This window comes from Rattus norvegicus, chromosome 16 (assembly GCF_036323735.1).
Source record: "Rattus norvegicus strain BN/NHsdMcwi chromosome 16, GRCr8, whole genome shotgun sequence".
Lineage (NCBI taxonomy): Eukaryota > Metazoa > Chordata > Mammalia > Rodentia > Muridae > Rattus > Rattus norvegicus.
The window spans coordinates 7,225,933-7,253,711 of NC_086034.1; the positions used below are offsets into that span (position 1 = coordinate 7,225,933).

A 27,779-nucleotide genomic window follows, 5' to 3' on the forward strand; every position below is an offset into this window, starting at 1 on the left:
TATCAAGAACCGAGGAAAAACACTTTTCCTTTTCTATCAGAAGAACTCTTTAAAAAGCTTTCAAAGAGATCACACCTTAAGGCTTTCTTCAAAGACAGCCGGGCTTCGCAGAGGGGATCACACTGCAACCCTTACCAGTAGATGGCCCAGTCCACCATCCAGGGGAATGGTCTTTCTGCCTTACTTAGCCTGAACTTCCCACCCATCTTCACCACCCCCATGCCAAGTATTTAGAGAGAGCACTGCATGAACTACAGCTGGTGGGACAGCGAGAAAAGAGAGGGAGGGTCTCCTCTCCACCTCCAGGGGTGGCGGTGCTAAGATCTGAGTGCTCACAAATTCATCTCCCTATCGGCTTGGATTCTTATGACGTCTGCGATGATTCGAATGTGCTTGGTCCATGGGAAGTGGCACTATTGGGAGCTGTGGCCTTGGAGTGGGTGTGGCCTTGTTGGAGTGGGTGTGGCCTTGGAGGAAGTGCACCACTATGGGGGTGGGCTTTGAGATTCTCTGCTCAAGCTCCACTCAGCACTGAAAGGAGCCCTTCCTGACTCTGTGGGGCGAAAGGTCTACTCTGGCTGCCTTCAGGTGGAGATGTAGACCTCTCAGCTCCTTCTCCAGCACAATGTCTGCCTGGGTGCCGCCATGCTTCCCACCGTGATGATGGTGAACTAAACCTCGGAACCTATAAGCCAGCTCCAATGAAATGTTTCCCTCTCTAAGAGTGGCCTCGGTCATGGTGTCTCTACACAGCAATGAAAGCACTTATGTCTCTTTGCCTCAAAGAGCCCAGCCACAGCTCCAAGTCGTGAGCTAAAGGCATAGGGCTGGTTGTTTGGTGTCCAGGATTCTGGTACGGCTGGCTGGCTGGCTGGAGTTCACTTCACACACACACACACACACACACACACACACACACACACACACACACCCTGCTAGCTACGGCTGGCTGGCTGGCTGGAGTTCACTTCACATACACACACACACACACACACACACACACACACACACACACACACACCCTGCTAGCAGGGAGGCAGAGACTTTGCAAGGCAATGGTAAACAATGAGCTCACAGCTCCAAGTGGCCCAGCCCTCCACAGCCCAGCCAAGAAAACAGTCCTGGTGGGGACAGAAGCCCTGAGGCCACTCTGGGTCAAGGAATCAGGTCGGTGGGTATAAGCAGGCAGGGACCACAGATTGGGAGAGCCATTTAGAGTGACCCCTAGGGCTGAAGAAACTCACACACAACCCCCTTGCTTTCTACCCTGGGTTTGACTCTCCTGATACAGTCACCAGCCCATAACCAATAAATTAACCTGGCTGCCTTCCCCCAAAACTGAATACCGTAGCATCAGCAGAAGGGGGTGGCTCAGGAGGGGGTGGTTTTAAAGACATCTACTAATCTTTATTTCCCCCCTTGTATCTGCTCTGGTTTCCCCGCACACCCTGGACTTTGTAAGTGCCTGGGTCTGGGGCGCTCACTCCCTCTGCCATCATGGTAGTTAAAACTGATGGTAAATAGGACCAAGAATCACCTAGAAGACAGAGCTCGGGATATCTGGGAGGGAGCTTCTAGACTGAGCAGGGCACGCTACTCCATGGGGGTCTCAGGCAGATTAAAAGGTGAAACTGGGCCAAGCATCAAATTTCTCTCTCTGCTTCCTCATTCTGGGTGCAAATGCAAGGTAAGTCTGTTCCGGGAAAGGCTCGGTGGTTCTTGTGTAGGCAAGCCCAGTCTGTCACACTGGCCAAGACAGTCATAAACGTCACTGCAAAAAGCTGCACTGGGGGTGACAGGGAGCTTTGGACTTCTTTTGTAAACTTTTTTTTTTCTTTTCTTTTTTTTCCAGAGCTGGGGACCGAACCCAGGGCCTTGTGCTTGCTAGGCAAGCACTCTACCACTGAGCTAAATCCCCAACCCCGAGCTTTGGACTTCTAACCAACAGATTCCACCACTTGACCTGGGATGAATCAAAACATAGATACTCAGGCATCCTAGTAGTAAGAGAGGTCTGCCAGCCTTTGAGGTAAAATACAGGAGACCCTCAGATGCAGGTGGGCAGAGGAGACCCTAGTAGCTCACACGTGTCACTGATCTGCTGATGCGCCTTAGGGCAGGAAGCAGTGGCTGGCAGGACTGTGGACGCTCTGTCTTCCTGGCTGTTCCTCCAGCACTCTTCTCTCACAGGCATGGGCCTGTGTCTAGCTCCATGGCCACATGCCTCAGCTTCTCCAGGATGCCTTTCCAACCGTCAGAAGAAGCAACAGGAGTTCACATGAATTTACTCTGCCTTCATGGGGCTCTGTTTGGTAGAGTCAGCAACCTGCAGGTAACCCCACTGAGTATCCATCTGTCCTTCCCAAGAGTCCACCCTGCAAATGGAAGACCTGGAAGGCAGCTTTATTCTCAGCTGTTCAGTGGGCTGGCTGGTTGTTTCAAGAATCCCTTCCCTAGAGAGACATAAAGATCCTCTATCCCCTCCTCCTAAGGTCCCAATGACAAATGGAGTGGGAGGTGCCAGCAGCAGGTGGGCGGTGCTAGCAGCAGGTGGGCGGTGCTAGCCGCCATGTCGCTGAGCCTAAAGCAACTGCAGTGAAAAGGTTTCACCCAGTGTGAGTGATGACTTCTCCATAACCACATAGATGGAGCCCCCTCTCCTTTAGCCCTCCCTAGCCTATATAGTCTAGTACCTCTAGCCCCAGAAGTCGCATGCAATTAAGGCAGAACTGTATAGAAATGCTTGGGAGGAAGGGCTAGAATCTCAGGTAAATATCAAAAGCCCTCCACACGCGTCTTTTCTGTGGTCCAATAAAATGACAGCTGTTTGCTTGAAGGACCGCATTCTACAACACCAGCAGTGAATGTCAGCAGCTATTAGATGGACAGTCCACTAGGCTTGGCCAGTGTCTCACAAGGAGGGTGGAGAGTGGGGCTGCTCAAAAGGAAGAATCTGCTTCTAACAGTTGCTGAGACAAAGCCCCACAGGCTTGGGAACTTAAACAGATGCTGTTCCCCAGTGGTGAAACCAAAAGTCTGAGAAGGGCCCGAGAGTCTGCTGCACGTCACCCTGGCCTCTGGGACCTGAGAGTCTCCTGCATGTCACCCTGGCCTCTGGGGCCAGGGTGGCCATCTGACTCTCTTGGTTACAGAAGGATGCCTCACTTTGGTCTTAGTCTTCATCTCACATGATTTCTCCCCATGCCCTGTCTCTTCCCCAACTATCCCCTCTGTAAAGACACCTCATATTGAACTAGAAACTCCTGACACCATTTTATCTGATCTGTTTCCCCGTGAATGTCCCATCCCAGATCTGGAGGAAGAGGTAAGATCTCTGAGGACAAGACCCAAGCCTTCTTAGGAAAAAAGAGAGGAGAAGACAGATGCTGAACTCCCATCAGACGATGTAGGGAAGGGGTGGGGACCAAGATTCAGGCCCTAGTGCCCCAGAGAGCTCAGGCAGGGCCGCACTGAGGCACTGGGCCATGAGGAACCCCAGTGAGTCACTGTGTGTGGGGTCAGGAGGAACAGATGGCGAGACGGCTTTTTGTGGAATCCAGAGCTTTGTTGGTTTTAATTATGGTGGACAGGGAAGGAGGGGATGCTTGTTGCTACTTTAAGAGGCCTCTAAAAGGAAGACTCTGGCTATGAAAGAACCTGGCCAAGGCCAGGAGTACGGATTGCTGGAGTCTGGAGATGAAAGGAGAGCCAGGCCAGGAGGAGGCTTGTGAGGGCAATGGAGTGACGCCCTCTGAGCCAGTCGTCAGGGGCAGGCAGAGCATTGAGCCTGGGATTCAGAGTTTCCTGTTCCCTCGAATCTAGCGTGGTACTGAGAAGCCTAGGCCCTGGGACCCCTTCAACACTGCAGCGAGCCTTGGAAGAGCCCTCGGGGATCCATTAAATCAGTGTCTCAGGCACTTAGAGAGATCTGAGCCTGGGGTAGGGTGACTTAGCGCCTCAGCGGCAGACACTATTGCAGCCCTGAGCACCCACTGCAGTGTGGAGCGGTAAAGCATTTCCTGAGTTTACTGTCTATTTTGGAAAACCTAGGAATCCAGCCTTAACATGTCACTCCATGATTACGGATGGGCTGCATGGAATCATACCAAGCTGATCCCAATCACAGAGTGGGCGAAGATGCTGAGACACCATATCACCCAGATCATAAGGGCCATACAGCTGTCTCCACATTCATTCTCCAAATTCCCATTGAGCAATTTTTCCATAGGTTTGGTCATTGAAAAAAAAAAGTCAGAAACTAGCCCCACTGTCTTTGATGAGTATACATCTTATACAGGTGGGTAAGAACATCAAACATTCCAGAGATTTGAATGTTTGACTTCTCCGGTGTTGAGAGGAGCTCTATCCCCAAAGAGAGCAGAGCAGAGGCTGGAAAGTGCTGTGCATGAGCGGAGGGGCTCGGGGATGTAGGAAAGAGGGGAGCTCGGTATATAATTCACACTGAGGTGAGATAGTGGGACACATGAGTGGATTTCTGAGGAAAGAGACCACCTAGCAGTTTGGCTAAGAAGCAGATAAAGGCCTGGACTGGGAAGGTTAATTTAGAGTTTCAAGTGAGCAACGCAGGAGAGGAGTAGGCAAAAGAAAGTTCTGTCCAGATGATGGTGACACCGCCCTCTGAGCTTTCCATTTTGGAACCTTTGGTGACAACAATCTTGTTAACCTCAACATATCTCATACGAGCTTCCCTGATCCCACCCAACTCCCGACAGTCTGAGATTGGAAATGTGGAGACCAAGATCAAACCCTCCATTCTGAGGTCTGGGCACTATGTCAGCACTGGGCTGTTGAGGGGACATCTACATACACCCTGTTGTGTCAGAGAGAGGGAGAGAGGGAGGGAGAGAAAGACAGAGACAGAGAACCGGCTGAGTCAAAAGTAGAAACATTTCTACTTGAAAACTTAAAGCTCACATTCTAAGATCAAAATCAAAGCAGAAAATAATGATCACATTCACTCCAAGAATTCCCCAGTGGCAGTATCACCCACATCACTCCCACATCCACCAATAGAAATGCAGCTCACAGCAGTGGTCAACTAGCCTTCATCAAGATCACCCAGCGTTCTCCTGGGAATGATCAATCTTAATTGTCAACTTGACTTTACCTGATCATCAGAAGAGAGAATCTCAGTGAGGGACTGTCTATGTTGAGTTGACCTGGGTAATGTCTGTGGGAGGTTGTCTTAATTAATTGATGTTGGAAGAACCAGTCCACAGTGGGTAGCACTATTCCCTATTCAGGGGGTACTGAGCTTTGTAAGCAAATCTAACTTAGCACAGGCAAGCCAGCATGTGTATATTTATTTATTTCTTCTTGACTGGATGTGCCATGACTATTTGAAGTTCTCTCCTTGACTTCTCCATCATGATGGACTGTAACCCGGAACTGTAAATTTAAATAAACCCCCTTCTCCCCTATTGAGTATTTTGTTACAGGAACAGATATGAAACTACAACAATCCCCTTCTCCCTGTTGTCTGCACCTGCTCTGAGTGTTTGATCTCAGATCCCAGACTCAATCAGCAGTGCGTGTGGCTGGGTAAGCAGCAACAGGGCTGTGATCCAGGCCTGTCTGCTACCGCCCAGGAAACGGAGTGGGCATATATCCCACAGCCAGTGCTTTAGCTTTCCTTGGCTATTACCTTACCTTGCCAACGTCACATGTCCCCAAATAACCCATTGCTATTCACCTCCTTCCACCTGCTCCTCCCCACCTTCCTCACTCAGGCATGGTGACCTCAGTCTTTTTTTTTTTTTTTTTTTTTTCCGGAGCTGGGGACCGAACCCAGGGCCTTGCGCTTGCTAGGCAAGCGCTCTACCACTGAGCTAAATCCCCAACCCCAGTGACCTCAGTCTTATGGCTTCTCACGGAATCCTTCCATGACCTTCCTCTCCCCTGCACGCCAGCTTTATCAGCGCACACTGTAAGTTCTTTCTAAAGTCCGTCTGCCGCTGCTCAGCTCTCACCGTCTCCGCTGGTCTCACTCTGAGCTTCACCAGTGATCTGCTTCTCGGCTTCTGTCCTTTGTAATCTCGACCCAACAGATGGAGGGATTCAGTTAAAACCCAAGTCAGAGGTTTCTCTTCTGCCCACAGGTCTCCAAAGGCGCTCGTGCCACTCAGAGGGAAAGCCAAGGTGCTGTCCCTGCCCTACCAAGACGTTCTCCATCATTCGCCACCCCTGCTTTGTCATCTCCGGTAGTGAGTGATCCGCCTCCCGTCGCTCCACTTTCCACCCTGCTCCGCCTCCATGGGGCTTCAACTCCCATGATGCTCTACCTCCCATCATGCTCCACTCCTCCTTATAAACTGAAACATTCTACAGCGAGGGAAGGAAAGGCTCGGGAGCTGTACAAAGGGGTACACGTCTAGGAAGTGGAAACTCGAAGATTCTCAGAGACCTCTCCCCTGAGAAGGAGACTTAGCAGCAGAGCTTCAGAGATTCACTGGACCTCTCAGCTGACTGCGGATTGTGCAGAGAGCTCAGGGTCACAGTTTTCATGCGCTACCACCCGTGGTGGGCGCGCTTTACAGTGATGGTGCTTTTTGGCACCCCCCCCTCCTCCTGTAACCCCTGACCGATACCCCCGTTAGTAACCCCAATTAAAAGTCATCGACGCACCAAACTGGACTTTGGTCTGCTGTGGGTTCCTTTTCTGGGGACATGTGTCTGTCACACAACCGTGTTCCATGTCCACTTTCCTTCACTCCCATTGCTCTTCTATTCTCCCTCCCATTGTCCTGCCTCTGACTGCACACCACTTCCCATCATGCTCCATCTCCCAGCATGCCTTAATTCTCATTAATCTACCTCCCACCATGCTCTGCCTCCTGTTGTGTCTCCTTTTGCCTGGCTCCAACCATGCCCTCCCTACCTCCCTTTGTGCTTCCTCTCCTGTCATGGCTCTAGCACAGAGAGCACTTGGCCTGCTCTGCTCTTCTGTTCCATAGACCAGACCAACTCCTTTCAGAATCTTGCCGCCTTTGTTATTCGTTCTGCCTGGCTCTCCCCATTACACAGATGCTGGCTCTTCTAGGGAAAACAGTGCCACTTCAGACTGATTTTTCGTCTCCAGCCCATATTCCCCAGCTCCCATCTCTGCCTCACTGACCCCCCCCCCCAGCCCTCCCGTCCACTCCCCTTGGCTTTTGACATAGTCTGACCTGCAGACACCAACAGACCATCTCCCCATCTCCCTCATTGTCATGTCAGCACTGGGAGGTCCCAGCTTGACTTCATTCTCTGTTCTACTCCTGGTCCAGGGGACAGTTTGGGGACACACACTGCAGCTGCTCACTATGTGTATAGGAGCTAAATAGAGTTTGAAGACCCAGAAGAGCTTGAAGTATGCCTCTCCTTCATCCACCCTCAGGTGCTGTGGGAGTCAGGGAGCCAGACTCACAAGGGCTCCCTCCGCTCCTCCTCGCTTTTAGAAAGGAAAGGCTAGTGGGCCCCAGGAAGGAGCACAACATAGCCGGGCAGATTGCCTAGGGAGATTGAAGGTGCTGACAGACAGCTGGCTCCTGGCATCTGCGTCACCTTGGCAGCCTGTCTGAACCAGGAGGGAATTCTCCTTCCTGCTCTTCTGGGTGGGGAGAGATGCCCTCCCTATGAATGGTGTTCAAGCCTGATCTCCTGGGAGGGTGCTGTTTTGGACAGGCTCTTGGGGTGACGCTGTGTGGCTGTGGAAAGCTTGGGGAAGCCAGGGCATTAGGACCAGGAGCGAGAAGCACGCTTGGCTCCCCCGTTGTGTCTGGCAGAGGGCTCCTGCAGAGCTGGAAGTATGTGTGACAGGAAACCCGGACAGCGCCTGCTGGCTTTACATCTGTTGCTCTGACCTGACTCAAGGCATCCAAAGGAGGATGTCTGTCATCTTGACTTGACTGAACCCCTCAGCAACTCACCCCAGACAGTCCGTAGAACCTGCACTCAGGCAGAGGGGGAAAGAGCATGAGGCTAATCACCAGAGCAAGATGGACAAGAACAGGGTAAGAGGAGAGACAACAGCCAGAGACCCTTCTCAGAAGACACCTAATACTCAGAGAGGACCCAGGACCCCAGGCTCCGGTGGTTTTCTGATTCCAGGGGGCAGCCGGTCTTCCCAACGCTGTCAGTAAATGTCTGGTGGGGTAAAAGGAGCAGGTGACTGGCACAAAACCTTTTGGCTGGAATGAACAGCCCAGGTTCAGTTACAACCTTGAAGCTACCTGGAGCACAAGGAAGAAGCAAACTTGATCAGGACCTGTTGCTTCAGGCTGGTGGCTGCGACATGCTCTTGAGGAAGCGACCCAGGAATGGACATTCCAGGCTTCAGTTCCTCCTACTCTTTCTGACTCTAGGATGTGTCCTGATGATGGTGATCATGCTGCATCCTCCCCCGCCCACCCTGCACCAGGCTGTCACAGCCCAGGCCAGCAAACACAGCCCTGACATGGGGTATCGCCTGGACTTTGGGGACTCTCAGGAGTGGGTTCTGGAGGCTGAGGGTGAGGGTGAGGGTGAGGAATACAGTTTCTTGGACGGCCTGCCACCCTTCATCTCCCTGCAGGAGGATCAATTGCTGGTGGTCGTGGCCTCGCCCAGAGCTAGGAGGAATCAGAGTCAGGGCAGGAGACACGGCAGCTACCAGCTCATCAAACACATGAGCAGGAGGCCGGATGAGGAAGCCTCTGAGAGGGATTGGAGGACAGAGGAGGATGGGGAGGAATCAGAAGAAGAGGCACTGACCCCACTTGGCCTGGACCCAGATGGCCTCAACAAGCCACTCAGTGCCCGCCTGCCCCTGAGGAGAGTCCTGCCTGAGGCACGGCACCCGCTGTAAGTAAGGACCCTGCGATCCCTTCTCTGGTCTGTGTGTGACTCAGTGGTAGGAAAGTCCCAGGCGAGACTCTGCAGTCTGCCTCCCCCATCCTTGAGACAGCGCTCCTTAAGACATGGTCCCTGGGGCCAGATATCGGCCTTGCTGACGAAGTACCTGAATTGGAGATTCTCAAATCCCATCTCAGACCTGCTCAGTCAGAGGCCCCAGAGTCACCGATCTGCTGCTAACAAGTCCCACGAGAGAGAAGGTCTCGCTCACTCATTGTCTTCCCAGTCCTGCCGTTAGTCCCCCTAGGTCACACGGCTCTAATCGTGAGATGGGAACAGAAGCTTCGAGGCACCTCCTGTCTGTCTTGCTGACTCCAGCACAATCTTCACGTTGGTTTATTATTAGTGTTTACCTGTAGCTGGGGTCGAAGGAGCAGCTGCAGAAATCACAAGAAATGCATGTTCTTCTTGTCATGTGCCTGGTTTTAATCCAAGAGCTTCCCTAAGCCCTAGCAAAGTCCTCTTGCACTGTGCTAGCCTTAGCCTCACGCCTGGTTTGTACAGTTGTAAGTAAGGCACAGAGAGGCCCCGGGGCTTGCCCACTGACATACAACTAACAAGTGCCAACGGAGGAGTTTAATTCAGGCATTTAAGTGCCACTGTCTGCTACTCTCCTCCATCCCTCCAGGAAAGGAGCCGTTCCAATGCCTGAGAGTTCCTGTGCTTTACTGCCTACAGCTCACCCCACCCCAGGAGGCAAGCTGTGAGGTGTGTATGACATGCAGATTTGTGCCCAGGGAGACGGTGGCTCATTCTCTAGTCCCTGGCCCCCTTCCGCCATGGATAACCACAGAGACAGACAAAAGATTGCCTGCTCACCCAGAAGCAATGTGTCTGGGTAGCTAGAGTGGTCTAGGGTCCTGCCCTTAGTAGCCATGGCTCTTTCCACAGCCCATTGAGCTTTCTGGAAAGCAAACAGATCTTCTCCCCCTGGAAGCAAAATGACACATGTGGGATAGCTGGGAGCAGGGCTGGGACTCTTTGGAACCCTGACCGCTCTCAGCCCGACTGCTGAGCCACTCGGGTGTACAGATCTCCTGGGAGCACCGTCTTAGGTTGTGTGCCCTGGAAGACCCACCTGCCCATCGTCCCAGCTCTGCTATGCTGACTCCACACCTTGGCTTTAAAAGTTCTGCCTAGGAAACTCCGACCCTACTCTGGTTTCAGGCTCTCTTTGAACTCACAGCACCTTGTAGAACAGACACTACATGGCTGTGAGTGTGTTCATTTCTGCAGTGCCTGCTCCCCCTGCTACGTTGAATCTGTCAAGAGCCATTGGGCACTGCGTGTCCCAGCATCCAGCACACACCACCCCATACAGAAATGGCCGCTGGATGAGGGAACAGCTTAGCAGTTCGCTCCATGCTTGCTTTCACTGGCTGAGGGCAAGAGTGAACATCTCCATTCCGTAAACAAGAAACATTGGCTCTGGCTTTGGGGATGTGTGTGTGTGACCGTGTCTCCAAAAAGCACCCCGCATATTCACACTTGTGCTTGTGCACATATGACCTGTGCGTGCGCTGTGCGTTGAGTGTACGTTATGCTGTGTATACTAAATGGGGGTGTGTGGTGTGCAGTACATGTGTATGATAGTTTGAGGTTTGGTATCTGCAGGTCATGTGTGTGGTGAGATAGACACACATGTAAGCTATATTGATATGATGTCATGTGTGTATACATGCTGTGGATGTGTACAGTGCATATAGAGTGTATCTACTGTGTATTGGGGCATGTATTGTGTGGAACTGTGTGTGTCTTACGTGTTTGTCTTGTTTTTATGTCTTGCGCTGGGACAGTGTTTCATATGTATTATGGGCCTTTGTGTGTATGGTGCCAGTGTATATATTACATGTGTTATAAGCATTGAGCGTGTTGTACACGCGCTGTAAGTGCATTGTATGTAAGACACCTGTGCATATGTTATGCATGTATTATGTAGTGCATGTGTTATGCATGTATTATGTAGTGCATGTGTTATGCATGTATTATGTAGTACATGTGTACAGTACAGACTGGGTGCATTTTGTGGGGTGATTGCTGTGCACAGGTGTAAGTGTACTATTTATGGCATGTAGGACTATAATGTGTATATATATGGTCCATGTTGAGTGTTTGGCGTGACATGTACATGTACTACTGTGCCTGCATGTATCATTATGATACAGTATTTATTTTTTATGTTCTATGGGGCATGTGTGTGCTCTATGGGTTGTATTGTGTAATACATGTGTTATAAATGTTTCTTGCAATGGTTGTGTGCTTGTGTGCAAGTGTGTTTCACGTGTATATACTTGTGGTGTGATGTGCATGTGTGCACCGGGAATTGGAGGTACAGATATACTAGGTGTGTTTGATGTAAACAAGCTTGGATATGTACATATATGGTGGGCTGTTTCTTCCCTGCATGGTAACCAGTGCATCTCAGTTGTCTGGGACCTGCTCCATTTTCATACTGAAAGGCATCTATCTGGTCCTCAAGAAACCTCTTTGCACGTACTTGGGCTCTCCATCCTGGGAGTCTCACTGTTACCAGCTCTAATGTAGAGGTGGACAGCGCCCTCTGCTGGCCGCTAGCAGTGAGTGCGGTCGATGCAACCGGAGCTCACACCTGCTATCAGAACCAGGGCCCTGCAAAGCCAGGTACAACCTCTGCCCAAGGTGGCAGTGGCCCCCGCCCCCTATCCCATTCTACTGGGTGGAAAAACAAGAGATGCCACATTAGTAAGCATCTGTATGTTCTGTGGAGTCCTGAGCTTTCCTACCAGGGCTGGGAGACCTCTGCCTCTGGTGTCCTCTGCCCCACACTCCTCCAGCCTCCCAGCTTCATTCAAGCTCCTCCTTGACTCCTAACCCAAGCAAGCCCTCCTGGCCTTCACCCAGACCACACCACTACCCTGGTTTGTGTCGGTCCCCTGGCTAGGTTCCAGCTAGAATCTCAGCTGGAGATCAGTTTGCATAGAGAACTTTCAATGGAGTTACCGATGGTCAAAGACTGAAATAGAGAAATATACCAGAGTAAAAGAAGCCAAGGACAGTCTCTGGGGCCAGACGTGATGGTTCATGCCCGGGACTCCAGCACCTGGAGGATGGGCAGGAGAATTGTTAGTTTAAGGACAGCCTGAGCTACACAATGAGACCCCATCTCAGAACAAACGTCTCCAAATGAAGAGGCAAGGCTCCAGTGAGCTTTTAGTAAGCATACAATACGTATTAGGGACTCCCCCCAATAAGTGGTTTTTGCTTCCTTAGTCTGCTTCACAGATCTGTTTGGTAGGTTTCATTTTATGAATGAGGAAGGGTAAGGTGTAGAAGGGGGAAGGGACTGGCGCCATGCCACCCTACAGCCTGTTTGATGCCAAAGTCGAGCTCTTACCCATTATGATACACTCCAAGTCTGTTGGTTTCCAGCCCAGACCTGGGCAAGTCACCTAGACTGCAAACATGTAACACATTGTTTCAAAGCTGGCCACCTCCCAAGCCCTGAGAGCACATTGGTGGATGCCTACTACAGAATTCTCAGTAGTGCTGAGGTTCTGAAGCTGTCCGATGTCTCATCCCAGGACACTGGGGGGCTAGATGCAACATACAAAGTGCCCATCTTAATACATATTGTGTCATCCAAGCACCCAGAAGGCTTGTTTGAAGTACAGGTTCCCAGGAACTACAGATGCTCTCAAGATGCTACGGGAACCCTGTTCGAAGTTGACTCTCTAGGCCAGGATAGCCAGAGCAGGAAACCTGGACCTTCAACACGCGTGTGAGCATGCAGTAGTGTGTTAACAGGCAGAGCTGCATGCAGGAGGTCTGGGCTGCAGCCTGAGAGGCTACATCTGCTTGCTGCCTCTACTTGCAGTCGCCAGGGACTGCACCAGCGAGTCCCAAGTATGTGCAGGCCCAGGTCGCCTACCGCGTGTGTTTAAACACAGGTGGTCTCCATGCCCACCTGTGATCCATGAGAGTGAAATGGGCCCTTGCAGCAGCCAGGCTGAGAACTAATTGCACAAGGTGGTGCCCAGCCTTGAGAACCAGTGGACAGCTGGGGAGGGGTCTCTTCTCCTGAGCTAGGATCAGAGAGGGGAAGGGAAGCGCTTTGGAGGAAGCTGTGTTGCCTAGCAGAGAGTAGCGCCATAATCCACAGGGTCCAGACCATTCCCTGAGATGCCAGGCAGTGACTGACCTGATGACTCTCGGCCCCACCCCTTGTGAGTTCAACAGCCTGACTTGTGAGAGTCAGTGGAGCCATGGCTGACAGGGCGTCCGTCCATTAGTCAGAGAGCAATCTGAGAAGCCGAGGGAGAGGAAAAGCAGGACTAGGGAGGGACCCAGCGTCCCCATTCCCACGGAAACATTGTCACACAGTGAAGTTTGCATCTGGGCCTAGACGGCCGTGTCCTGAACACAAGCAGCAAACACCATGCTTCTGGCCCTTGAGGCCTATGTGGTGTGGTCATAGGGGACGTTTCCTCTGATCCCTCCCGGTGCCACATGGTTGTGGCAGACACTGTTTAGTATAACCCACAGGTCCAAAGAACTTAAGGGTGACAGTGGGGGGAGGAGGGCTTGCTCTGTACACCAACTCCAGCTGGCCTTGGGGATCTGAGTAGAGGAGTCAGCCTGCATGCGACTCCCTTCAATTCCTAAGGAGGAGAATTTATACCACGTTAGTTACCCGGCCCCACCCAAGCGGGATCCACAGACCTACAGCACCAACACTGCAGACTCCGAGGCCCCACTCAGACCAGTGGGGGCTGGGGGTAATCTCTATTTAAATGTTCCCTGCGGCATTTACACTCATGAATGAATGATGCTTGGACATAGCTCAGTGCAAGGAAGCTGGCCTAGCACGTGCGAGATCCAAGACTCCATCCTCAGTACTGGGGGTGGGGAATATGGGGAGCTGGAGAGACCACTCAGTGATTAGAGCCCATGCTGCTTTTGCAAACAGCTGAGTTTGGATCCCAGCTCCCATGCCGTTTAGTTCACAGCTGCCTATAAATCCAGATCCAGAGGATCCAATGCCCTTGTCTGACCTTCACAGGCACCTGTATGCACATTTGCATACATACACACAAATGCACACGCACACACATGCTCTCTCTCACACACACACACAAATTCACACACACACACACAAATTCACACACACACAAACTCTCTCTCACACACACACAAACTCACACACAAACACACACTCTCTTTCACACACACAAATCTCACACACACAAACTCACACACACAAACACACACACAATCTCTCTCTCACACACAAACACACAAACTCTCTCACACACACAAACACACACACACAATCTCTCTCTCACACACACACAAACACACAAACTCTCTCACACACACATACACACACAAACTCTCTTTCTCTCTCTCTCTCTCACACACACTTCTTTAGACTATTTTTCATCAGTCAATAAAAAGCCAGGCAGAGACTAGACTTCTATCAACTTAATTCACAATCTTTTCTGACACATACTCATATGATCCGAGGTCACTGTTTAGAAATGCACTAAAATTATGCATGCTTACCAGCAGCTTTTAAAAATGCTGATGAAAGTGTACTTAAATGTGCATTCTCAGTATCTGAGTTTAAACTCTTCCAATGTTAAATGGAGGGCTGCTATGGGTAAGGTTATTGTCACAGTGAGAGCCTAGGTGGAGAGGTCTAAAGCACATGGAGGGTACCACTGAATGCTAGCCATGCACACACTCCAGTTAGGGCAGAGTATCCAGGCCTTCCTGTGCTCAGAGGCTCACCTGGCCAGGTAGGTGAATCTTTTTACTGTGTTCTATTTTGTCTCATATTTACTTGTTCCACTATTTTGTAATTAGGGCAAAGTGAGGAGTCTGAATGCTTAGCCATGCCTCAAACTTACTCAAATACTTTTATCCTTTTGGACATAGACCTAATTTCTACCTACAATTATTTTTAGAGATACACGGTAAGCCAGTTGAAAAGACAGGGGGAGCATGGGGATCGCCACCGCCCTTGAGCACAGCAATCATGAGTGAGTGCCCCAATGGCGGTGGACAGGACGGCTAGTGAGTCTTCCCCAGGAAGGCCTGAAGCACAGCTGGTATGCCTGCTCAGAGGTCAGGGTCATTGCCACAACAGGGATTTTACAGTAAGTTGTTTCTGAGGCTCGCAGCTGAATTTAACTCTCCAGTTTTTAGTTTGATTACCTTTCCCATTCAGAACCTTCAGATTGTTTCCACCCATACATAGTGTATAATTGAATATGGCCAAGTCTGCTCTCACAGTCTACCATGCAACATGACTCACTGGGGTGCCGTGTTCTCTCGTACCGCTCCACCCTTGACAGTCAGGGGGCGCCACTTCATAGGTTGACCCTCCAGTTACCTGAAACATTTTCATCAGCCACTGGAACCTGGAAACTGCCTCTGCGGTGGGCAAACATGAGGCATGTGAACAGCACTGACACGGGCTAGCCTCTGCTATCTTTCAGTGCACAACCTGGCGCCCAGTGACTTCATCAGGACATACAATTTTTTTCTAATGTTGTGAAAAATAAAGAGTCTCCTACCAGATCAACAGGATTGACAGGAACTTGACTTCTGGTTCACTTTAATATGTGAGCAGCCAAAAACATTCACAAGGTCTTCTTAATCGAATAAGGACAGAGGCACTCACCTTGCTTAAGGGACTGGCTTAGACTTACAGTGAGGGCTTGAGGGGTGGTAAGATTGGAGAACAGGCTCATGTGAGGGACTCCCAACCCATCGCCAAGGCTTTTCTGACACCCCCAGAACAGGCATTCTGGCTCCTGTCCTATGTTCTGCTCCGTCATTTGGCCTGCTACTGTCCTGCTACTGCAATTAAGCTGTGGCCCAGCCTTCCACATCACCCAGGAATTTGCTTGGAATGCAAGCTTTCAAGCCCCATGCAGACATGCTCAGGGTGCCCATGTGTCTAACAAGATCCTATTGACTCTGGTGCCCACTAGCATCAGAGAGCTCTGAGCTAATCTCCCGGAGTATCCGGCTTCATCTGTGGCCTTCTCTCAGTGGCTGACCCTCTCTGAACTTCTGAAGAACAAACTCTTCAGGCAAACATCTGGAAGGTTTGTTTGAATGCTGTTCAGGGAAGGCTAGCCCTGACAGTTAGAGCTAGTGCTTTGGGGAACTTCTTGGGCCTCTGGTCAGGATTCAGAACCATGACTCAATGACTCATGCCCATCTGTGATCCAGACCAAGGATTCAGGGTCAGAGGTAACAAGGGATCTCATGGAGTCCTTCAGAGAGGGCGCTACTGCCCTGAGAATGTGTGTGCTGATGGAAGATGGCAGGTGGCAATGGTGCAGGTGGCAGCGGTGCAGGTGACAGTGGTACAGGTGTCAGTGGTGCAGGTGGCAGCGGTGCAGGTGGCAGCGGTGCAGGTGGCAGCGGTGCAGGTGGCAGCGGTGCAGGTGGCAGCGGTGCAGGTGGCAGTGGTGCAGGTGGCAGTGGTGCAGGTGGCAGCAGTGCAGGTGGCAGTTGTGCAGGTGACAGCGGTGCATGTGGCAGTGGTGCAGGTGGCAGTGGTGCATGTGGCAGTGGTGACCTCCTCTAATGATTCCGCCCTTCCCATGTACCTGTGCCCACTGTCCTAAGGGTTTCTCTCCAGCCATGTCCTGGCCCTAGCATCCCCAGGCCTTGTGTGGAAGTCACTATTTCCAGCAATTACCTACAGGCAAGGTACAAAATTAGGATTTTCTCCTCATGATAGAAGTTGACTTTATGGTAATGATTCCTGTAAGTTAGTGCTGTGTGCTCCTGAGAACACAGCTGTCCTGAATACTCGTTAAGACCAAGAGCAGAGTCTTCCTCCATTCTTTGAACAAACCCTTTTTTCATATTTATTTATTATTTATTTATTATTTATTATTTAATTTATTTGATGTGTGTTTTGCCTATGTGTATTTATGTGCACCATATATGTGCCTGGTACATGCCCAAGGAGGTCAGAAGAGGGCTTCAGATCCTCTGGAACTGAGGTTAAGGATGGTCATGCACTGTCTGTGGGTGCTGGGAACCAGACCTGGGTCCTCTGCATTAGCAGCAAGTGCTCTCAACTACAGAGCCATCTCCCCAGCCCCTGAAAAGCTCTTATTTAGCAGCTGTTACAGGTAAGAAGATGAGCAACACCAGCCCTAGCCCCACCCCAAAGAGTTCTGGGTACATGAGGTGGGGGGACTGGCAAGGGCTCAGGGCAAGAGATAAGATAAGAAGGGCACTGTATGGACCCCCTGTGGTGTGCTGGGAGCAGTAATGCCAGTGAAGCTTTAGAGAACTGACAGGCAGCTTCCTACCTGGCCAGGCGATGTACACACATGGGACAGGCTAGCGCTCCATCTGGTACAACGCGGTGACTCAGACTCTTCGGAGCCACCATCCAAGTGTGTCTGCCAAGTTCACAGCAGGAGGCGATGGGGAGAGGCTGGAGTGGCAGGGGCAGGGTGGGTGAAGAGGACTAGAACCTGGCTCCTGGGATCCTGGAGTATGACCAGACAGTGATGGTGCTTCGACTGCTTCTCAGAATGGGGACTGTCCCTTTGCATCAGGCCACACCCCTGCCCTGGAGAAAAACCCTAAGACAGTGTCTGTCCTCAGACCAGTGATTAAAGATAACGGTTTTCAACAACTGTGGCGATCCACTGTGGTCCCAGCAATGGAGAGGCTGAGGCTTCAAGACTAACCTGAGCTACACAGTACCACCTATCTAAGTAAATAAGTAAATAAGGGCTAGAGATGTAGCCCAGTGGTAGAGCACTTACCTACGTGAGCTCAACACAGCACTGACAAGTCTCACACACATGCACACGTGCACACACACACACACAGACACACACACAGACACACAGACACACACACACCACAAACATACACAACGAACACACACACACACAGGCGCATACACACATACACCATAAACACATGTACACACACCACACACACCACAGACACACAGACACACACACACAGGCGCACGCACACACACACCACAGACAGACATACACACACACTACACACACCACAAACACACACACACTCGTTCGTACACACGCACACACACATCCACACACAGCACATACACCACAAACACACACACACACCACAAACACACACACACCATGAGCACACAAACACACAAACACACACTTACATATATAAACAGCACCTTACAAAAACCAGGACAGAGAGTTCGTGCTCATATTTTTTTTCACACCTGGCTCAAGAGGAAAATGGTCCTAATTTTTAAAATGAGGAAGCTGATACTTTCAAACACTGAGCAAAGCTAGTAAAATGGCACAGCAGCTAAGGGTACTTGCTACCAGACCCAAAGACCCATTCGGTTCTTGGAACCCACATGGTAGCAGGAGAGAACTGTCTCCTGCAAGTTGTCCTCTGACCTTCATGCATGCACTTATGAGCATGCGCACACGTGAGCACATACATGTGTGCATGTGTGTGTACATGCACACACGTAACTGTAAACACTAACAAATGTTGGATACAATGGTTCCTTTTCTCACTTGTCTGACTGGATGTTTAACAGAAGCACCACAGGAAGGCGAACACCTTTGAGCTTATTTTGGCTCATGGGTGATGGCACTAAGTCTATCAGGGCTGGAAAGGCATAAGGGCTGGAGTGGCTTGGTCCACAGCTCCCGAAGACCTCTGGTCCTTGTCCCAAGTGTCACTACTATTGAGTAAAAGCTTCCACTCTGGTGAGGAAGGGACCAGGCAGAGGGACACTCAACATCACTGGGGAACTGTGTCCCTCAGACAGGGCTAGGTCCAGACTGGTGGCTCTGATTTCCCTCTGAGGAGGGACCCGGGAAGAAGTTTCACTTTAGGTGGGTCCTTGTGTAAAGTGCGAGTGCCGGGCTGTTCTGTGTCTTAGGCTGTTATCACAGTTTCCTCTACAGTGGACTCCCTGACAGCAAGTCAGGTAGAGGCTGAGCCCTCCCTCACTCAGCCGAGGTGTAAGGTATAAACAATACAGTGGGGCAGGGTGTCCAGCCAGGGATGGTTAAAGCAGAAATCCCCCAGGGATTCTGAGTGTAGAGTATCTGGGGCTCTGCCTGGTTCCACCAACATGGAGCCTCAGTTCCCTCCTCTGACATGTTGACACTGTCACCCATTCCCACCATACAGTTGAGGGCCACTATCTCAGCGAATGGGCCCAGCTCCTCACAAGCACAAAGAAGGAGCTGGCTGGGTTCAGCAGGGCTCTTGTGATCTGAAGTTTGAGAGCTAGACATTGCTACTGTAGCGCGTTTGGGGATTTCTGTGTGGCCACTTGAAACCCTGGGAGAGCCACTGACCTGGGAGGAAGCTATGATTGCAGTGGCCCAGCCAGGCATGACGAGTGAGGGGCGATTGGCTCCTCTGAGAAGAAGCCTTCTCAGCTTCCTCCGCACGGCTCCCTAACACTCTTCCCCGGCAGGTGTCTGCAGCAGCACCCTCCAAGTGGCCTGCCTACGGCCAGCGTCATCCTCGGCTTCCATGACGAGGCCTGGCCTACGCTCCTGAGAACTGTGCACAGCATCCTGGACACCGCACCCAGGGCCTTGCTTCAGGAGATCATCCTTGTAGACGACCTCAGCCAGCAAGGTAACCTGGGATTACTGGGAGGAGTCAGAAAGGGGAAGGGAAGGACGGACGGAAAGGGGATTTCACATAAAAGAGGGCGTTCGAGCCCATAAGCAAGCTTCCGACGAAGAGGGAACGTGTACTCCTGTGTACATAATTAATGGCTGAAGGACCCCAGAGGAGGCCAGTGAGGTGACAAGGAGGGACAAAAGAGGAATAATCTAAGCCAGGAAGGACAAGGACAGGGAACTCCCAGGAGGGAGGTCCCTGGGGAGAGTCACTTCAGTCTGAGTCGGCTGGGGACTTCGCGCACCCTATTAGAGGTAAAAGTGTCTAAAGACTTTACATGGGTGCTCACTGCCTCCTGGGTGCTGGGCAAAACCTGCCCGCTGTCCAGAAGGAAAAACTGAGGACCAAAAATGAGAAAATGACCAGAGCCGAGTGGTGCTAAGTGAGGGAGAGTTCGGCCCAGAGCCCAGACTATAGGATGTGGTGAATGTTTCCTCTGTCAGGACGCTCAGGACAAGAAACAGCATAAAAAGAAGGAATTGACAGAGAACTTCCCACTGACCTCCAAGTGGAAGTCTCAGACTTCCATGTCCTGAACTCCCTAGACAGGCTTGTTAAAACCGACTGTGGCTGTAGGAGTCTATAATCCCAGCTACTTAGAAAGCTGAGGCAGAGTGTCCACAAGTTTCAGAAGGCTAGCCTGTGCTACAGATAGAATTCAAGGCCAGCTTAGACAGTTTAATGAGAACTTGCAGCAAATTTTTTTTTAGAAATATGAGTCAGGCATGGTGGCACACACTTTTAATCTCTGTACTCCGGCAGCAAAGGCAATCAGAACTCTGTGAGTTCAGGGCCAGCCTGGGCCTACATATTGAGACCCTGTCTCAAAGAAAACAAATAACGAATGTGCCAAACTGAACAGGGGAGTTGAGGCCCATGAAGCTTCAATGCTCCACAAAGATCTAGGTTATTGAGAAAAGCTGGGAGCAGGGGAGGTGGTCCTCTCCAGGGAAGAATTTACCAATAGGTATTCAATGACATTCAGCCCTGAAAACACACACACAAATAACATTATGAACTCAATAGGTTGTACTTAGAAATATATATAATTCCTGTAGCTAGCTAGCTAGCTAGCTAGATAGATAGATAGATAGATAGATAGATAGACAGACAGATAGATGATAGATGGATAGATGGATGATGGATGGATGGATATATGGATAGATGAATGGATGGGTGGATGATATATAATTGATAGATAGATAGATAGATAGATAGATAGATAGATAGATAGATAATGGATAGATGGATGATGGATGGATGGATATATGGATAGATGGATATATGGATTGATGAATGGATGGATGATAGATAATTGATAGATAGGTAGATAGATGATTGATAGATAGATAGATAGATAGATAGATAGATAGATAGATAGATAGATAGATAATGGATGGATATATGGATAGATGGATGGGTGAATGATGGATGGATAGATGAATGGATGGATGGATGGGTGAATGATGGATGGATAGATGAATGGATGGATGGATGATAGACAATTGATAGATAGGTAGATAGATGATAGATAGATAGATAGATAGATAGATAGATAGATAGATAAGATAGGTGTAATAATTATTAGTGAAAAAGAGGCCATGATATTGAAGGAGAGTGAAGGGGTATATGGGAGAGTTTAAGGGGAGAAAGGAGAGGAAAGAAATGTTATAATAAAATTATAATCTCAAAAATAAGGCAAACAAAGGGCTGGGACATGGTCCAATAGCAAAGCCTGTTGGGGGTGAAGCCCTGGGATCCATCCCCAGTGCCTTCTGGATCGCCTCAGGATCTCTAGATCTCATTTGTGCCAGGGGAATCTGCAGCCTGGTGAAGTGATGCCATCATCTGAGGGCCCACATTTGTATAACCCCTGATCTGGCCTTTACTTGGGGGTCAAAGCCCTCCACTCTTCTTCAATTCAGTGACATTTAGCAGCCCCTCCCCCTGGCTTCAGGTGAAAGCTGAGCCCTTGCGGAAGTCTGCATAGCACCCCTAACAAGGAAGGGTGGCAGAAGGGGGGGCTGAGCCTTTCTCAGTGCTTTTTGAGATTCTCCCATATTGAATTTGCCAGGTTAGTCACGGCAGAGGGCCAGAGCAGTCGGAGGCACTGGGATGGTGTACAGTGTACAAGACCCGTTTAGCTAGCGTCTGTTGAGGCTGACAGGCAGTAGGTGGGCTGGGGAAAAGTACCTGAAGACTCTTCAGGCCCAGGCTGGGGCAGAGTCCTCCAAGAGCTGACCTGTTGTCCCTTCCTATCAGCTGCTGGACTGACGCAGTTCCTGCTATGAATCCATGCTCCATTCTTCCCTCGGTGATAGAGTACGGCCTGAGAATTGCAAAACAAAATAAACCCTTCCCTTCCCAAGTTGCTTCTTACTGTTTTGTTTTATCACAGTAGAAACCTGAGACAGGATTCCTCCCCGGTCCCCAGAGCTTCTGCCTTTCCCACCCAAGGGCATCTGGATCCTTAGCTATCCCCGGAACCACAGCCTTCACTTCCTTCCCAAGGCACACAGCTAGAAGTAGCCCTGGTCGCTCATCCCCCTCCTCTTCTCAGACTCACCCTGTCACTGGGATGAAACCTCTGGCACAAACACCTCAGTGGTCTAGCAGCTACAAAGTTTTATGACCCCTGGGTTCTTCACCCCATTGTCCACCGTTCAGGTCCTCCGGGTAAAAGCCTAAAACTGGGGTGTAAGAGCAGGCTGTCTTGGGTGTAAGAGCAGGTTATCTTGGGTATACTCTTGTTCCAAGGTCATTTGCAAGGTCCCTTCTCGTCTGGCTTTCCACTCTATCCCTCCTGGCGGCTAATAGTTCTTATAAGCCATCCCAAAGCTTAGAAATGATCACCCTTTAATAAAACATCGGGGGCTGAGAATCTAGCACTCAACGTGACTTCCAATGCTCATCACAGACCTGTTCCGTGTGGCATCTGTGACCCACCCATTGACAGGGCCCTGTCAATTCCAGAACCACTGAAGTCTGCTCTCAGCGAATACGTGGCCAAGCTGGAGGCTGTGAAGTTGCTCAGAAGCAACAAGAGGCTTGGCACCATCGGGGCCCGGATGCTGGGGGCCACCAGGGCCACAGGAGACGTGCTGGTCTTCATGGATGCCCACTGTGAGTGCCACCCTGGCTGGCTGGAGCCCCTCCTCAGCAGAATCGCTGATGACAGGTAATTCATTCCAGTCAGGATCTGCAGAGGAAGGTGTGGGTCTGGGAGAGATAACCCAGAGGTGCAGCCCCTCGGAGAACAGAGCGTCCACCCACCATCTGAGAAGTATTTTGGTCTCCGCTATTTGCTGTCTATTCCTTGGAGCTTCCAGATGCTTGATCCTTGTAATGAGTATGGGTAAATGCTACTGGAAGGGAGGCTAGAGGTTTTCCAGCCTCGAGAACAGCTCACGTCAAGTCCAAATGCAGCCAGTCCTGTTGGACTGCACAGGAGGGCTGTACCTACCATGCCTGTTGTTACCTCTGACTTTGACACAGAGTCTATTGATTGTAACACACCATGGACGAGCACATTTCTAAACTAGTCTAGACCTCAGATCACCCAGGCCCAGGAAAAGACGTTTGATTCCCCGTCACTAGTCTTCTTGACAACTTTCTTTGCTCCTCTGCCTTCCCAGTGTGATGTTCTAACTAGGCCAAGCCCTGGGAGTGTGGAGTTGAGGGGACCACATCCCATGGGTTAGCACTGCTCTGCCTATCATGGTTCTTTTCCCACATTCTCTTTCTCATCTCCAATGCCTCCCGTGCCTGACCTGTCAATCACGTCCTCGATATGAGTATCCTATTCAGGAAACCTAATCTTGATAACTAGCTCACCTGGGAGTGCGGGGAGGAGCCTCAGTCACCCACCATCCCTGTCCCTCAAGCAGGCCTGAGACACAGTAGAACCTCCTGGCTGCCAGCCAGATGGAGCTGTTAGATTAGAACTGGACCCCGTGGGTCCAATTCCACAATCTGTGGTTGATCACCCAAAACCAAAAAGTTCATGAACCAAGACCGACACACTTGGCCCAATTCCATGGTGGATAACTCCACCCGCTCTTGGCCTACACCCCAATAAGGAAAGCAGATGTATGGTAGGTTTAACACCAGACTGAGGACAAGAGAAGTTCACCAAGCCTACAAGGAGGCCATCTTTGATTCTGTTCCACAAGTGCTAACTCTCTCAAAATTGTGGAGCCCTTGCTGACTGGAAGTTTTCTGGACCATTCCCTGTCTAATCCCCACCCTGATGAAACAGATGGGTGCCTCAGGGGCACCTTGGAGATCACCTTGCCCTGGCTCATGAGTCCACGTTAAAAAACATTTGAGAACTGAGTAATGTTGTCTTGTGCCCGCCTCCTCAGCGACGCCCCTCCCCATCCCATGAAGTGGTTCAGGGCACTTCTTTCCTGCTTCTGTTTCTTGCTTTCTTGTTTCTCGTTCCCATTTCCTGCTTCTATTCCTTGGGAAGGGAACCTGAGGCTCAGAGAGGCCAAGCCATGTGCAAACGGTGTGAAGGTCAGGTGTCTGTCTGGTCAGGCTGCCTGGTACCGAGTGTGACTTCTCCTTATGAACCATTGAGGCAGTTCAAAGAGAGACAGCCCCTCCTGCCCTCTCCCTGGTGCTGGAACGTGATAAACATAGTTGTCACCCTTCGTGTCATCTCAGAGCTCATGGTCCTCATTGGAGGCTGAGAGAGGGGCAGAGCCAAGTCTCTGCAATCGATGGATGGAACTCATGGGACTCCCTCTGGTAGCTTCTGTCCCAGCTCCTTTGTATTGGTCTTTCTCTGTTTTACAACTGCCCCCCAGAACCTCTGCTCTTGGGGTTTTGATGTTTTGGGGGACTTCTCTTCACATGCCTACTGATCTCTGAGATTCAACCATCTTTATCCTCCCATGGCCTCTTCATGACTTTTGCTCACTCTTTCCTCTGGCCCACCTTGCCTGGCTCCTTGAGAACCTGAAAGAAAGCCACCTCTCGGCCACCCAAGTTCTCCTCTCTGGAATCTCTACCCCATGGCACTCTGAGAACTGGGCAAGTCTAAAACCCCCTTTCCTAATCTGTGTAGGACTCAGTCCTACCAGCTCTTCTGAGCTGCCTGACACCACAGCTCACCACGCACAGCTCACCACGCACAGCTCACCACGCACAGCTCACCACGCACAGCTCACCACGCACAGCTCACCACGCACAGCTCACCACGCCTTAGTGAAAGCAAAGCTTTGCCGGCCTTAGTGCCGGAGCTGATGGCTGCTCTCTGAGAGAAAGGAGCCCTGCTGCCTCTCTAGTCTGTCAGGAGACATTCTAGTCTGTCAGGACCCAAGGGAAGACCAATCTCCAGGCAGTGGGGGTACAGAGGGGACAGTGTGGGAGCCAGACTGCTGCCATACCTTCCTCCACACCCTGGCCAAAGGATCTGGAGTCCGTCATCAGCCCTGGCTCCCTGTCCTGACATGTATCTTATTAAGCCCAGTGTATTAAAAATATAATGTCAATGTTTAATCAATATAAAAATTATTTAAAGCTTTTACATCCCCTTCTTTCATATTAAATATTCTAAATCGAGATTCTTACCTGGGACAAAGCACTGTTTCAAGTCCAGCAGTTGTGAGTGGCCCGTGGCTGCAGCACTGGGCCACACACTACCCAGATCTTGTTTCCGTCCCCCAGCAAGTGAGGGGTCTGCATCATTGTTTGATCCTCAGTTCTTTCCAGGAGCCGAGTGGTGTCTCCAGTCATAGACGTGATCGACTGGAAGACACTTCAGTACTCTGCATCCAAGCTGCAGCGAGGGGTGCTGGACTGGAAGCTGGATTTCCAATGGGAGCCCCTGAGGGAGCAGGAGCTGAAGGCCCTCCCATCCCCCATCAGCCCTGTCAGGTGAGGCCCTGCTGCAGCCTTCCCTTCCCTGAGCTCGCACTTGAGAGAGCCAACTCTTTTTTTTTTCTTTTTTTTAGGAGCTGGGGACCGAACCCAGGGCCTTGTGCTCACTAGGCAAGCGCTCTACCGCTGAGCTAAATCCCCAACCCCGAAACAGGGATGCTTCTCTTTTCTTTCTTTTTTTTTTTCTTTTTTTTTTTCTTCTTTTTTTTTTTTCGGGGCTGGGGATTGAACCCAGGACCTTGCGCTTCCTAGGCAAGCGCTCTACCACTGAGCCAAATCCCCAACCCCCCCCCTTTTTTCCCCCCCCGGAGCTCACACTTGAACAGCAAGCTATTTCACTTGCATGCCAGGTTCCTGAAGACAGGCACATTGGAAGGCTGGGTCGTGAAAAGCAAACAAGTCAATAGTGTAGAAAAGCACTCAGCCAGCTACAGCACTGCTATCAGTGTGGTATCAATGAAGTCCAGTGATGCTCTTCTAGAAACTTCCATGAATGCCCAGGGTAAGACTGTGGAGGCTGACCTTGCCCCTAGGTAACAGCAGATTCCCTGGTCACTGCAGATTCCCTGGTCACAGGACCCTGGGCAGTGAAAAGGAAGACTTAGCTGGCTAAATGTTGTGACAACATAATTCTCAAAACAGAACCAGCTTTGACAGTTGCTACTCCTGTTTTGCTTTCTGAACAATTACTATATTTAAGTAGATTTTTAATTTTTTTTTAGAAATTTTCAGCTGGGTAACAAGCCACTTCGAATTTAGCGTGTTAAACAACAGCTCTTCTCCAAGCTCACAGATTTTGTGGGTCTCGAACTCTGGAACGGTTCAGTTGGGCTGACTGGCTCTACTCTACTGTGCTCAGAACGCATACAGATTAAACCCCCAACATCACAATGATGTAAACCCAGGGGAGCAAGCTCCTTAAACCACTTACTTCTCTGAGTGGCTGGGTGGCTAGTATAAATTCACAGCCCACGATTGATAACCACAAAATCCAAAGCTCTCTGAAAAGTAAGTGTGTCCTCATACTGCAGAGGGCAGCAGAAGTGTGCCTGGGCTGACATGGCGTCAGGGCCCACTCTGAGAGCAGTTTCCTGCTACCTGAAGACCCCACTGAAGAGTGCAGCCCCCAGAGCTGAAAGGCAGTATGCCATGTATGCCCCAAACGTTCTGAATTAAAACACACACGGTTAAGATGCACACCAGGAGCCAGCTGCTGGCAGAGCACACCTGTGAGCCCGAGGAACGGTCATGAGTCCAAGGCGAGCCCGTGCTGCTGGCCACAGGGAAACTTTGTTTCAAAAAAATGAAACAAAGACTGACAAGCAAACAGCAACCAGAAAAACCAACAGCCCTATAAATTCCCGGGAGGAAGAGTGAGCTCAGGACAGTACAGCTTAGTATTTAAAATACGGTGTGTACTGTGCCTGGCACTGTGTGCAACTTTGTATTTCAATCCTCACAAAGCTGAACTGCAAATTGGTTTTGTTTGTTTGTTTGTTGTTTTGGTTTTTGTTGTTGTTGTTGTTTTGTGGACGGTTATTTTATCCTAGTTAGAGGTGAGGAACTCAGGGAAGTAATGTGTCTCATTCAAAACCCCACAAATAACTGAATGACTCAGGGGGAACACCCCCCCCCACCAAGTAATCGTTTCAATTCTGATTGGCAACATCCTTGTATGAATTAATATTTTAATGCCCTGAAGCCAGTGATTTTATTACTATAACACCATTTTCTTGTCCACTAAACAGAATGAATCTGAGCCACTTACATCCCAAGGCACATCCAGGATTTGGCTGTATTACAATCTGTTTGGACTGAAGAAGCCATGTGCAAAGGCTCTCTGGCTGTCTTGCTCCTTGTAATACTCTTGGGATTTTGTTTTTGTTTTTGTTTTTTTGTTTTTTTTTTGAATGACAGCTCTGGCTGTCTCAGAACTCATCATATAGACCAGACTGGCCTTGAACTCACAGAGGTCCAACTGTCTCTGCCTCCTGAGTGCTGGGATTAAAGACAAGCACCACCACGCCTCATCTGAGAACCCTCCTTCCCATCCCTATTTCCTTGCTCAGGGTTTCTCACTCTCTGCATGTGTGTCATGTGCATTACCCCAGTGAGCGTGGGGGCCTACCTACTTCCAGATTCCTGCCAGACTCATCTTCAAGTTGGGGAGGGAACAGATGACAAAGGAAAACAAAAGAAGGAAAGGGGAGGGAAAGGAGAGAGGAGAGGAGGGGTTGGGGATTTAGGTCAGTGGTAGAATGCTTGCCTAGCAAGCGGAAGGCCCTGGGTTCGGTCCTCAACTCTGAAAAAAAAAAAGAAGGCCG

General features: G+C 50.3%; 1 protein-coding gene and 1 long non-coding RNA gene across 6 annotated transcripts in view; both read left to right on the forward strand.

The window, feature by feature from the left end:
• The first annotated feature begins 1,619 nt into the window (after positions 1-1,619).
• Positions 1,620-6,649, forward strand: LOC134482453 (uncharacterized). The gene is made up of 2 exons (XR_010058563.1): positions 1,620-5,562; positions 6,120-6,649. It is a non-coding gene; the product is annotated as an uncharacterized LOC134482453 (long non-coding RNA).
• A 942-nt stretch (positions 6,650-7,591) lies between these two features.
• Galnt15 (polypeptide N-acetylgalactosaminyltransferase 15) overlaps positions 7,592-27,779 on the forward strand; it is a 39,767-nt gene continuing 19,579 nt past the window's right edge. The window contains exons 1-5 of one of the 5 annotated variants that reach the window (XM_039094909.1): positions 8,714-8,841; positions 9,521-9,600; positions 19,355-19,521; positions 22,543-22,747; positions 25,288-25,452. In XM_039094909.1, coding sequence (XP_038950837.1) covers positions 22,638-22,747; positions 25,288-25,452 — 275 coding nt within the window. In that variant the 5' untranslated portion in view covers positions 8,714-8,841; positions 9,521-9,600; positions 19,355-19,521; positions 22,543-22,637. Of the gene's footprint in view, positions 8,842-9,520; positions 9,601-19,354; positions 19,522-22,542; positions 22,748-25,277; positions 25,453-27,779 lie in introns of all 5 variants that reach the window. The other 4 variants (XM_063275917.1, XM_063275916.1, XM_039094908.2 and 1 more) reach the window with 4 other exon arrangements.